Source organism: Mytilus californianus, unplaced genomic scaffold (assembly GCF_021869535.1).
Source record: "Mytilus californianus isolate M0D057914Y unplaced genomic scaffold, xbMytCali1.0.p SCAF_1, whole genome shotgun sequence".
In the NCBI taxonomy this organism is placed as follows: Eukaryota; Metazoa; Mollusca; class Bivalvia; order Mytilida; family Mytilidae; genus Mytilus; species Mytilus californianus.
The window spans coordinates 55,398,389-55,413,068 of record NW_026262581.1 but is presented as its reverse complement, the minus strand read 5'-3'; the positions used below and the strand labels follow the sequence as shown (position 1 = coordinate 55,413,068).

General features: G+C 29.1%; 1 protein-coding gene across 1 annotated transcript in view; it reads right to left on the bottom strand.

Moving 5' to 3' along the window:
- Positions 1-1,397: 1,397 nt before the first annotated feature.
- LOC127721760 (copine-8-like) overlaps positions 1,398-14,680 on the bottom strand; it is a 28,895-nt gene continuing 15,612 nt past the window's right edge. The window contains exons 12-21 of the mRNA XM_052228560.1: positions 13,586-13,661; positions 12,701-12,766; positions 12,017-12,078; positions 11,533-11,685; positions 10,705-10,780; positions 10,221-10,348; positions 9,087-9,189; positions 8,493-8,550; positions 7,781-7,854; positions 1,398-6,801 (exon numbers count right to left, since the gene is read on the bottom strand). Coding sequence (XP_052084520.1) covers positions 6,601-6,801; positions 7,781-7,854; positions 8,493-8,550; positions 9,087-9,189; positions 10,221-10,348; positions 10,705-10,780; positions 11,533-11,685; positions 12,017-12,078; positions 12,701-12,766; positions 13,586-13,661 — 997 coding nt within the window. The 3' untranslated portion in view covers positions 1,398-6,600. The remainder of the gene's footprint in view (positions 6,802-7,780; positions 7,855-8,492; positions 8,551-9,086; positions 9,190-10,220; positions 10,349-10,704; positions 10,781-11,532; positions 11,686-12,016; positions 12,079-12,700; positions 12,767-13,585; positions 13,662-14,680) is intronic.

The following is a 14,680-nucleotide window of genomic DNA, read 5'->3' as shown; positions in this document are numbered from 1 at the left end:
ATTAGTAGTGAACATGATCTAGGACATCTTCTTGAGAAAAACAATACTGTAAATTAACTTATTTTCGTGATATTTTATTTTGTATTTGCCCATTTCTAGCCGACTAGGCAGTGATTTAATTTCATGATTTTCAGATTTACTGATGTAGTTAAACAAGAAATGATCCTAGTTTTACAGATTTGAGACAATTTATATTTGCGTTATTTTCCCTGTTCATCTGTCCTTCCAACAAATTTTTTCATCACTCTTTTCTCAGAAACTACTAAACAGAATGACTTCATATTTAGTTAGCAGGTTGACATCGATGAGTTGTAGTAGTTGAGCACTTTTCAGATCTGTCAGACAACATCTTCCTGTTTACCGTTTCATTGTACAAGTATTTTAAATTACAATTATGGGTATGTACCATGTGCATTCTTGTTTTTGTCTCACCTGCAACAGTCATAGAATGCATAAAAAAGGAATTACTATCCAGCAGCTGTGTAAACTATTTGTATAAAGCTTATTTTTTAGAAGGAAGAAGACCAGAATGATTCATATCTTGCATGCAGGTTTCTTATGTTAAAAAGTTTCTGTCTGTCATATGTCCATTATCCTTGACCACATTTTCATTGGTTAGAAACTGCTTGATAAAAACATTCTGACTGTAGACAAGTATGTATCACAGACACTTTAAACTATAAGTCAACTATATTTGATGTATGGAATGATTTTGAGGTGTACATGTCCCACTTGCAGGTTTCATCTGACCTTGACCTCATTTTCATGGTTCTGCAAATAGTACAAAAAAATTTAATAAATTTGAAAGCAACAATATAATTATTAGATATTTAAAATAAAGCTATGAAAAAATAAAAAAAACACGGGTAAAGTTGAAATTTTAAAACATTATATATTCTTGTTGCTCTTCTCAATTATGATTGAAATAGATCGCAAGTTATACTTAAATATTCATGACTTAAATGAGTATATTTTCTAATTTTTTGTGAAATTGGTCCCTGGTCTAGCAATTTCATGGTCAGTTTTGATGCTTTGTACTTACAGAGGAATTCTTTCAAGAGATATCAGTTTCCAGATGTGGAAGATTTCCTGTTGATCAGGCTACATCAAAGATATAGTATGAAATACTTGATTTACATGGGAATTTATAAAGATAAATCACATCCCACTTCCAAAGCTTGTGCTGAGTATTTCTGTTTTTTCCAACCGGAAAAGATTTATACAACACTTCAAAATTGTCTCTATATCCTGTGGATGCTTTGCTGCTACACCAAATGGTCTTTAATAGATAGTTGACTCTTTAGCTATCATACCACATCTCCTTATTTTTGTCAATCTGAAAAGCTGGCTTTTGATTAAAATGCCCTAAGAAGAAGCACAAAATACAAATTTCCACAATATTTTGGTATACTTTATTAAAATATTGTACAGATAAAAACAATACAATGATATTCAACAGTATACGGGTAAATATTGTATGGTAATGTAACACAATCAAATAAAATATAAGGATATTCAACAGTATAAGGGTAAATATTCTACAATAGTGAATCACACAACTGATAACAATGGACACTATTTTAATAAAAGGAATTGATGAGCATTATGGAGTGGATATAAATAACATCTACAAACAGTACTAAAGTTTGACATTCAAACTTCACGAAGTAATAAAGGAATATGATTTTATTTCAAAAATCTTTAATAACTCTAAGCTGTAAATCTGAATAATTGGATCTACATTAGTATATGTAGTTTAAATTTATGCTTATACATGTAGTAAAAGCATGGTTCTTCAAATAGATATACAACCAAACCTGTTTAAACTAAAACTTGCATGTTTACCAAAAACATGTCTAAAAACATCTTTTTTATATTATTTCTGACATGATCTGACCACCTGTCTAATATGGACAACATTGTTAGTCCTAATAAATTCTGTTCAGAAAAAAAAAAGTTTCACTGTAAATGAGTGCTTCCAAAAATAGATTATGATGTATTGCGTATTGTTACATATTTGTGAATGCTAGTCTTTATTTGTTTACGAATAGCAGTTTGATAACCAAAATATCATCTGAAATTTAGGAATCTAAAAAGTTGTATCAAGCCTAATAATCAATCTAGTCTATTACAACACTGTTTAAAATGATATGACTTTCTCTACAACCTTAAAAAATAATATTTAAAAAAAAAAATCTTTACCAAGACAGTGGATTTCACAATGGTTGTCTAGCTATATAATCAAAGTAGTTAACTGATTACATCTGACAATCACCACTTTGGAAGGTGTTTTAAAAGTCTTTCTCCAGTTAGTTGTCACACTAACACAGTACACTAAATTTACTGACAAACTCAATCACAAGCCATTTTTTCTTCTTTTTTTTGACAAACCATCAATAAGTTAGCAATATAAAACTGACAGCCATGAAATAGAGGGAATCTATAAAGAGATGCATTAAACCCCCAACAAACAAATAAAATACTGAAAAGTGTCATGGATGTTCTTAGTTTTAAGTCCTTCATATTATTGACTACAAATAATAAGAGCCCCTTTCCCCTGAATAAAATCAATTAAAATTGAAATTTGGCATTGCACTACATAAAATCCAACCGAAAATTAAAATGGTTAATTAAATTTTCATTTGACGTGGAAAAAAGCTAGGTACAACCTTGGAAATTGGAATGTGAAACAAATACAAAGGAACTAACATAAACAAAACAATAATATTAATTAGAAGAGTGACATAATTAGAAAGGTTCCCATTCACTACACACCTTACTACAAATAAATATTTTCTAAGAGCTCATCTTCCATTCTTCACTACAATTGCTAGCTTTTCTGCCAAATGTCAATATCTTTCCCTAACATTAATAATCTTATTGTTATTATTTTGAAAAATGAAATTTAGCTATTGAAAAATGATTTCTGGAAAAATATTGGTATTTTTTTCACACTTACATAGCATTTAATCTACAATGATCACAATGCCCTTTAAAGTGTAAGATTAATATTCTGAAACCGTAACTGTAAAAACATCACTTTTGATAAAGCTTTAAGTAACAGTCATAACAACATTGCATATGCCATGAAATTCACCACCATGTGTGACTCATTATAAAAATTAACAACCTGTTTAACAGCTGATATAAATACTAATGATATATTACTGATAACATTTTTAAAGAGGCTAAAAATAGCCTTTATAGTCAAGAGTCAAATACCTCATTTTCAATACGATTAACCTAAAAGCCTAAAATTTTATCATCATGCATCGGATTGTATTTTTGAGCTACAGTAAGCATCAAAATGATAAAACTGTTCATTGTTTATGTTATTTTAAAAGGAATTTTAAAAAAATTGTCATGTAGGCTACCCCATTCTAACCGTCTTTAAAAAGCATTCATTTAAATGCAACAGATGCACACTTCAACAAATGAGGTATATTCAGTGAAGCTGGAAGACAAAATGCTTGCGAATTCAAAACCTAAATGTTACGAGTTGAAAAAAAGAAACTAAAACTATAACACAGAAATGAAATGGTGTATGAATAAATTAAATTTGGTCCTTTTACAATAAAGAACAAATAAGAATACAAAATTAGAAAACTGATTCTCTATAATTGTGTAAGTAAAGAGGTAGGAACAAACAAATATCAACATACATAACAGGGTTTCAAAAAAATAACTTGAGTCAGGCAGTCACTTTTTTTAAATTCCATTTTTTTAAGTTCTTTTGTATTCATAACTTAAGACATTCAACTCAACAAAAGTAACCACCGGGGAATCCAGGCAAGAAATTTAGACAAAACAAATGAAATCGATTAATTTGAATTAAGTCATTGGTTCTGTAAACTGACTGTAGCTTGTATTTTGATGGGGAGGTTCTGCATTTTTTATTATTACTTTTATATACCAGATGTTGACTTAAAAGTGATTACCCTTGGAACAGAGACGGAATCTATGAAATCTGTGAAAATTTTTGTCAAGGTTCCTCAATTTTTTCACATTCTTTTTTCAGTAAATACTGATTAAGATAAGCATACCTTTGCACATGCTCTATTTTTGGGCCTATGTTAGTAACATGTTTTTGCTTATTTTTCACTTCAAATCCTTATTAATATATATTTCAGTCTGGACATTGTTTTGACAAACTCAATCATAAATTCCTTAAATTACCATTTAAACATGAGAAACAACTTCAAAAAGTTTGATTGATGTCTGAAGAATAGGTAAAACTCAGTTGTCTGCCAACCTAACAACCTTTGTTAGTAGCTGTTTAATGACCGGGTAATTTAATAAGGGCTTGTTTGTATGGTAAATACTATCTAGAAATTAGTTGATGGTATAAAAATCAACCCATTTCCAATTATTCATTGATTATTGTAAAGTGAATAATTAAATCAGCAGATTTAAACAAAGGACACACAGTACATCAATATGAGTTTTATAAAATATTTTGAAAAATTAACACACAATAACCTTATTAATCATTGACACATCATATTTACAAAACTGATTTCTTTTTTAACACAATAGTAGCATAGCATGATGAAAGATTTTGGATAATAATTATAATTTGTTATAAGAAACTTATGCTTTCATTCAAAGTTTATACATTTATTAAAGTTTTAGTTTGTTAAATGTAAAATAGTATCAAAATTTTACGCAAATTCATCTAGGATTAAAAATTTTCTATACAATTTATACACAAATATAATGCTAAAGGGGCATTAGCTGTCAAATTCATGTTCACCAATTTTGACTCAAATTTTCATATTTGATTAATAACATACTAAAACGTATATACAAATTACGAACAGTCTGGTATATACAAATTACGAACAGTCTGAAATAAACAATTAACGATGATGGACTTGATTACATGTATAACGTGTGTATTTTAGTCTAGACACCATCTTAACCTTCGAGATGACCTCTGAAGACTGCCAACGGTCATATAACCTGATATAGATATAAATATAAATAGATATCCATCACGTGCAATTGGTTTTTTCTAGGTCTGTTTGATTTCATGTTATAGGTTAGAAAATACTTTAATCATTGATTGATTTTTTTTGTGGATTGAATTAGACAACAAAATGGTTTACACTTGTTTCACTTTCAATTTTGACATTCTTTTCCTTTTGACAATTGAACACACCAAGTACATGCGTAACGAATCTCCAGCTAAGGGGTTAAACTGAAGGTCACATGAATACAGATTCAAAGAGGTTAAATTATTGACTTGCAAGTTTTAATAATTGAGCCAAACTGACTGCTTGTAACGAATTTTATATAAAAATTCCACTTTTATGAATACTTGAAACAAAATGGAATCATATTCTATTTTTTGGTGTAAATTGTAGCTTATGCCCCTTTAAAGAAATATATAATTTTTATTAACTGAGACTACAAGAAATGCCCTAAAACATTTTAAAAAGCTATTTAATTTATAGGTCATTGTTCTGAACTTTCTCAAAATTCATACTGCTGACTGTCGTTTCCATGTAGAGTCAATTTATTCCTTCTCACAGCTAAATAATTAAAATTTCAAAAATCAACATTTGCTGTGATTTTTCAGTACTTTCACTTTTCCTAAACTTGCTCCTAGTTGACAAGGAAATAGGTACTCTAAAACACTGTCTTACCAATAAGTGCTTACACATGATAATATTCAAATGATCTTATATTACAAAACAGGAAACTCTAAGGAAATCGACAAACAAACATCTAATTCTTGGTTATCTGTTCACAATTCTTGTCATATTCAAAAACTGTACAAATTTACATTATTATTTGGCACACCTATTAAGATTGTTCTTTTAAATGACAATTCTATTACAAATATGCACCTTTTTAGTCTACATATATGTGACCTATGTAACTAACTTATAACAAAAACTTAGCACATAAATAATATTTAGAAAATTGCAAAAAATATCATTGACTGATCTACAGATCCATTTTATACTTCATTTCTCTATCAATAGAGATGATTTGATGCACCATACAGTTCATATACTTTAAATAGGACTAAATAAATAAATAACAATATTTCTTATTATATTTATAATAATATTCATTTCATTTATTATAATATCTATAATATTAATTTTATAACAAAATGTAATTAAAAATGTCTTTTGGATTTTTTTTGTGTTGTTTCATTGACATATACCCCACATATATTAGTAGATTAAAAAAGTAAAAAATAATTGAAAGGGGGAAAAATTGCCCATGTCATTGTAAATAATTTAATGAAAATACAATATTAGTAGTCTGCATTAGATATTTAAACAACTAATATGTGACAACCTTATTTTGTAAATTTTCGCCTTGAATTTTTTTCAAATATGCTCACTTAAATATGACTATAGACTATAATTCATGCATTACAATAAAAACATATTTTTTTCATCCCTTCAAAATCATATTATATTATCTTAGTTGCAAATCACCACCATCTGAACTAATATGAGAGGGATCAAGATCAAATGGCACTAAATCAGGACCAGCACTATTTATATGATACTTCAATATATAACGAACATTTTAAGATCTATTTCATTGACCTGGATTTTTTTTTTACAAAAGTCTAAATCATTGCTCGGATGCTGGAAGAGATGTGACTGATGATATTGTCAGTTGCCTCTGTAGTGGTGGTTTCGGTTTGATGTTGCGTGTTTTCATGTACGACAAGAACTGGTCAGGAATTTCTTCTAGTACCTCCTTAGCCAACATAGCCTGAAGAGCTGCAGGACTGTCTCCTTGACGACCAGTAAAATTTCTCATTGGAACAAACTGAAATGATAATTACAAGGTATATTTGAAGCATAAAATTTAAAATTTGACAGCAATAATTCAAACTGTGATTATGACTATCTTTTTTTAAGGAGTCCGATTAACAGGTCTGTCTTAAATTTATAAATAAATTCTTGTCATACAAAAATATCAGTTTAAAATCCCTAGAAAATGAAAGGACATCTGATTATATAGTTTAATTTATCTTAAATGTGATTAAACATTACCAACTGCATATGCTGTTGACTTACAGTAAATTTGAATTGTTGTAATTGATATTTTTTCAAGTCAAACATTTTTACTCAAAATAATATTTTTTCTGTGTGGAAATATATGAAGGAAAAACATATGAAGAGTCATTTTTTATATAAGATGTATGCCCAGAGTCTATATCAAACCTCAAGTCTTCAGCTCTTTGGCTGATATCATGACACATTACAACCATTCAATACATTAAATATAGTTGACCTCTTGCTTACAGTATCTGAGAAATGCACTAAAGCCAAAAAACTTAACATTGACCAATGAACCATTAACAAGAGGTCAAGGTCAGACAAAACCTGCCAGACAGCCTTTCTTTAAGCAATCCCCTGACCATGAGAATGAGGTCAAGGGCAATGGACATATGACAGACTAAAACTTTGTAACATAACACATCTGTATACTAGGTGTGAAGCATCCAGGTCCTTTATCCCTTGAAATATAAAGCCTTATACAAATAGCTTACACTGCCACCATTGTTGACACCTTTGCCGCTGCTCTCTTGTAATCCCTGTGTCTAGCGTTCTGTGAATTGTGTTGCAGGCAAGACAATAACAATGTCATGAAAATATCCTGCTTTACACTGACCAAAATTGTTTTAAGTTGATTGTCTCATCATTTATTATTTTAATGATCAGTGAACAATAAGTTATCGTCATTACATTATCAATTATTCAGTTATTTATTAGTTAGGAAAGACTGACAACCTATATTTTACCTGCACAATATCTCTTTCAGCATGTTTTCCTCTTGATGATAACCTTACATCATCTCCATCTAGAATATCCATTGCTAAAATGATATAAAAATACTATTATCACTAATGCACAGTATTAAACAACAATATTCCAAATTAATTTGCAGACATATCAATGTGGTATACGTTCAAAGAATTCCTGATTGAATCAGAAAAAAAACATGAAAGATGACATCTCAAAGCTCTGAAACTTGCAAGCGACCACAAATTCCATCATCTATTTTGGACTCCAATGCCACAAAAATTTAAAAGCTCTTAGTAATAATATCAATTCAGTGGATTCACTAAAATTTGATGGGTACTAAGATTTGTTGACATTTTTTTCAAGCATTCACTGAACCATGAAAAAGCAGTCAAGGTCAATGGACATATGACAGACAGAAGCTTTGTAACATAAGGTATCTGCATACAAGGTATGAAGCATCCAGGTCTTTTACCTTCTGAAATATTATGCTTTATTCAAAAAGGTTAACTTTGTTAACGCCACCTGATTGTAATCCCTTTGTCTCACATTCTGTTGCTAGTGAGACAAAAACTGCAAATTCAATTATCCTAAACCAACAAAAAAAAACAGATAAATCAAGGGTATATCAATTTTACAACTGAATCCCTTTTTTTCAATTTCTAAATGAACCATGTTCATTTAAAAATTCTTAAATCTGTATAAACTAACCTTCAAAATCAGCATCACCTACACCAACAATAATTATGGACATTGGAAGACTAGCAGCCTGAAATAACAACCATGTAGTTTATTACAATTATTTCTTATTTGCCTGATCGATTTTTCTAATTTCATGTTGTTTGCATAACTTCAGTAATAACATTCAAATTTTAATGTGTGCATTGTTAAATTTTATGTAAGATATATGAATAGACAATAAATTTGTTTTTAAACTTTTCAAAAATACATGTCAAGAAGTTTTTCATGGATGTAAAAAGGCTTGTTCTCTTCTCTTAATTGGTCAAATTTCATAACAACATCAAATTTTGTTTTTCTTTTCTTGTTTTGCCCATGTAAAGCCTCTGCCCATCATAGAAATTAACTAAGTACGATGATCTCACAATAAAACACTACATTTTTTGGTAGATAATAAGAGTTCTACCTACATATAAAACATCATTTCAAGATTCTATCACTACAATTTGTACCATTTCTACATTTTCATCTGTTAAATAGCAATTATATAGAATGATTACAGAAAGTTATGTTTTAAAATTTTAAAATTGTCTTTAAATGGTAGATGACACTTATGTAAACACTTACATGAACTATTGCTTCACATGTTTGTGGCATGTCAGTAATAATACCATCCGTTACAATGAGCAGAATAAAATAGTCACTTCCTCCTGCTTTAGCTTCAGCAAACCTAAAATAGATATTTTTGTTGGTTATAAATGCCACTTTTCACACATTAATACAATAAATTTTATGACAGTAGGTGTTGGAAGAATCTGAAGTGCCTCAGAAAAATCAAACACCTATGTTAAGTAACTGAAAATTTTTGTCACACATCAGTAGATCAAGTGCACGATGCCAATTTTGCAAACAAATGCAAGGTATAGTTATAAATAAAACTGTTAATACACAGATGTGTTTCAAACACTGTCCTCTGCTTTTTGGACTGCAAAAGTGTCTGACATATTACTAAGGGGTGAAAACCTACTTTCTGAGTGAAAATGAGTATAGATGATAATGTACAATCATACTGTATATCAATTTTTTATCATAGATAGTTTTTCATAAAAAAACACAAAATAAAGTTAATTAAAGTTTTTAAACATAATTTTTAAATTAACTAATGCATGACTGAGTGGGTTGGCCTCATATTTTGTGAATAGATGAGATGCGTTGATGGTAATGCAGCTGTATACCAAATGTACTTTTGTTTTGCTTATTTATCAAAATTTTGTTTTTATAACTGTAATTTACTTATACACTATATTCTTCACATACAAAACAACGAACTGCTTACAAAATGGAATCAACTAAACCTTTAGGAACCTAGAGTCTATAAATTTTTCGTCCCGAAAATGCATGAAATATTTGCCACTGGATGTTAAGCAAACATCAATAAATCAATCTATTAATTTTTTAACTTTATTTTTGTAGATGATTGGAGTAATTCAAAAAATATTAAAAACATCAGCTAGAGTCTTTGACTAAACAGAATGTATCTATTATGTGATATACAATGTAAACAATATAAGAAACTACAGTAAAATCTGGCTGAACAAAACCCTTCAGGGATTCAATTTCGTTAAAAGAGGTATTCCTTTTCAGAAAGCAAAACTTTTCTCTGTTTCTCTTTTTAATACAAAAGTCAAGCTTGTACTACATTTTCTGATTATTCAAGATTTGGACAAAACATAGTCAACTGTACTTCATAATGGAACTTACCTGGACACATGATTGATACATGGAGCAAAGTTCGTAGGACCATATAACTGTATTGAATGTAAGGCTTTATTGTAAGCTTCTAAAACACCTTCTATACCTGTACAGTAAGGATTATTTGGGTTACCATTCTGAAAAAAAAAATATTGCTTCATATTTTTATATATGTAATAGTCTAATGCATGAAAAAATTCATATGAAATTATAACGTTTATTATTTTCGTCTTTGGGCCAGGTGAGCTATAAATGAAGATACTAATTGCTAAAATTGCGACAGGATAGATTTTGCAAAAATGAAAATTGGCATTCTAAATTATGATTGCTTTTTTGTCCGTATAATTTTCTGAAATCCAAATAATTCACCTCACATTTTTGTCAATTGTTTAAAAATCGCAATAATATATATGCATGCAAAAATTTCTGAATTTACAGTATGCATCCCTCATCAGTTTTTCTTACATCAAACATAAAAATATTATCAACTTACTAATGCAAATTCATGAGAAACAACGCCATCTGGAGGTAGACGAGCACCAAAACCAAGGACTGGAAATAATTTATCACTGAAAAAAATCAAAACATACATGCAATATCAAGTCTAGGTCAATTGTGAGACTAATAGAATATCAATAGGCCACTTCATGGTTACTGCAGCCATATTGAATAGGGGCAGATTTTTTGGATAGAGTTGGAAATAGTTAGAAATTTTGGGAAAACCTATGCATGTTACCAAGCAACTGTTCTATTTCAATGATGTCTTCTCATATTTTTTAAAGCATTTTCACTTCCATTATGAAAATCTGCCCCTTTTCAATATGGCTGCAATAACCGTAAAAAGGCTTATTCCTTTTTGAAAATATAAAATCTAAAGTCATGTGAAAATATGTTGGATATTTAAAATTGACCATGTAAAATGGATATTTTCATTGTTATTGTTACAAATTCATAACTTGAAAAGATATTCCAGGTATTTTTTTAATAAGTTTCTGATCTTTCAATTTTCTATTCTAAACAGCAAATACCACATAAAAGCAGAAAATATTAAGGCATAAGTAAAATAGATGAATATATCCCCTGCATTAAAATTTCTACATATGCAGTATATCCATATCATATAAAGTGATGTTACTAAACTTAATCCAATAATTTTCCATCATTTAATATGCTTAAAGCCTAAAGTATTTCTTTATATTTCTGCATCAATAAAAGATAAAGGTATTTAATATAAAAACATATTTTTTTTCAATTTATCACAAATACAATTCATTTCTATATACAGACAACATATCTTTATTTGTGGAAACTTTATACTTACCTATCATAATCTTTAATTATTTCCCCAACAGATCTAAGTGCTGTTTGATATGAATTTGGTCTGTATGGATTCATGTAATGTAAAGATGAAGGAGATTTTGGATCCCCATTAGAAGCTGTAAAATCTACCGCAAATGAACAGTTTAACTGTGTCCTGTAATAGTAATACAAAATGTAGATACAAAGTCCAGTTATAGACAAAACTGAGGAATTTACAAAAAACTGTGCCCATAGATAGATATGTATTCAGTCTGTTTTACAGCAAATGATTGAAGACAGCAATTCGACAATTTATCTAATGTATGAATGTATTTACAAAATATAGTGCAATTGAATAACAGATAAAATTCATTCACCATATAAATTAACAGACTTATAAATTTTGATAGATTTAAGGCATGTACAAGTATGAATGGCAAATTAAATAATAGAAATATATATTTTCCTAACTTATTAAAAAAATAATTAAGAGTATAATAGCTTACCCTCCTCTAACATAATCCAAAAATGTATAAACTTTCTCCATTTTACAACTCATTAATTCTATCTGAAAATATATAATTCTTACCATTGTAATAATCTTTTTAAAACTAACTGATATACACTTGGGCCATTGGTCTTTTTATGGAAAGTTGTCTCATTGTCTTCTTTTTAATTACAAGTCAATCAACTTTCCATATCAAACAGTGGTTCACATATTAACTTGAGACTTGAGATAAGATTATGCAAACTATGTGCTTCAAAAAAAGGAATTATAATGTTATGGCATATCTGATGCAAAACCTTATTACACAAAAAACATGATATATATGAACCATTCTTATGACATCATTAGTCAGAAATGTGGATGCAACATTTTTTTATGTCTTACAAAAAACAATTATAAATGAGAATTCTATCATTTTCATATACCACTGAACAAGCCCAACAACCAAATAGTTCACAGTGTTCAATAAAAAATTCTTGATCACAATTTTCTTGTACAGTTAAAACCATTTTGAAACTGAATTTGTGATAAAATCAGCTTAAAAGATTAATGTTTCGACGTTAAAGCCATATGTCAGGTTCCATCATGTTCAGATCATTTCGCTGACTCAACATAAGAGAAGCAGTTGTTATGTCACACTGTGTTCAACATATTAACAGTGCAAATATACTTGTAAACTCACCACTCCTGAATTTGTATATGACTTTCCCTTCTTTAGTTTTTTGTCCCTCTTCTTTCCATTGATGCACTGTAATAACATTAAGACAGATACAATGGCATGACATTTTGTTTTGAGTAAGTTTATGTATGTATTTGAATAAGGTGTTTTAAATGTAGCATCTATGTAAGTTTTCCTTTTGTTTTTAAATTTGTAAAATACTGAAAGTTAAAACCCAAACCTAAAGGGAAAACTATTACCCTATAATTTACAAAATTATGTATGACGTACATATATAATGTATCAAATTATCCAAGATGAAAGACGAGTCATTACACTTTAATTAATAAAATTGTATATTATACATGTATATAAGTTAGCAAAGGACCAGGGATAATAAAATCCCTTTTTGTTCTCATTTTATCAATATTCTCAAACTTTCATTGTAATTAAACTTATTTTAAGATGTTAATATTTTTTTTTTAAATCAGTTTTACTTCCAAAATGTTTCAATTCTGACATGATGTAATATTGAAGTGGTATTTGCCAAAATTCCCTAGAATAAGATAAAAAGAAGCAATTTTTCAGGTTTGTAACAAAATCAAGTGAGACCAAAAACTTGCCCTTCAAAGACATATTTTGACAGCAAAATTAAAAGCATATTCAACTTCTACTTGATGATGGAAAACCAATTTTTCCATGAAAATACCACAAACAATAACATACGATTTGATATTACCAGAGTTTAAGGAACGTTTTCACCCAGTTTCAAAAAGTTTTTTACCTGAATTTTCGTGGTGAGAAGGGGGTACAAACTGTGTACCAGTGCGAACTATACAAGGCTGATTTTTATCTATAGTCCTCTTATGACTTTTGAAGGAAAGTTCATATGCTTCAGTAGGAAATTACCTCAAAAATATTTTGCTGGCTTGGTCCTCTTGAAAGTTCTCTCAATGTTGTTTGGAATTCTCCAATAAAATCATGGCTGAAATATACAAATATATGCAATAAGCAAACAATTCAATAGTGGTTTCAAATGATTACAATCAATTGAATTGTTGTATTACACAGATAGTTAACTTTCTTAATATACAAACACATTTTTTTTCAGATCACCACTTCCATTGAAACTAAGAAATATTATCACAATAATCTTTGTAATATGTATACAAGTAAAACCAATTGGAATCAATCATACTTGATCTTTACTCTATAAAATATGAACAAAAGTGTCAAAGGCAATTATACATATATTTGTGTTCTACAAACACAGTATTTTAGTAGGTACAGTCAGGATTCTACTTCGTCAAAATTATCTCCCCATTACACCACCTAATTTTACAATCGTTAAAATGGAAGCCATTGTAGGGATGACGTGCTGTCAATTAAGCTCTTGAAAACTGATAAATTTACCCACATAGCATCATTACGTTCCTTGTATGCCAGTTGTATTTTCAAAGAAAAATGTATCTACTAGCTATTGAGCATCAATCAATGTGCTTTTATGCCTTTAGTCAACTTAAAACTATTGTCTGATCGGTTGTCAGGGAGAATTTTCGAAAGTTCAAAAATATTTAAAAAAAAATCTTATTAGATATTCAGTGGAAGGGCAGACTAAAAATGTTCAGACGTTGAAGACTAATAACCCTAGATAACACACACAAAAAATTATGTGTTTTTTTTTAAGTTATGCATTTTTAAGATCCACTTGTAAAGTCTGTTGTCAAGTACTTTTTAGTAAAAATTTGTTATTCAAACACACCTATTCTGTTGTTATGACTCATTAGAAAGGTATTTCACTTGACCAATATATTTCATTTTTAGTACTGTGAATATTTAATGTTATTATATCAACCTGTAGCCTAAATATATAAAAATAATAGAACCTGAAGCAAGATAATGTATCAAATATTTTTTATTTATACGTTATCAAGACAAAATTGTAAACTCAAACACGCCTGAACATAAAAAGGTATACTCGACTTTCTCTATTCAATGAAGTTT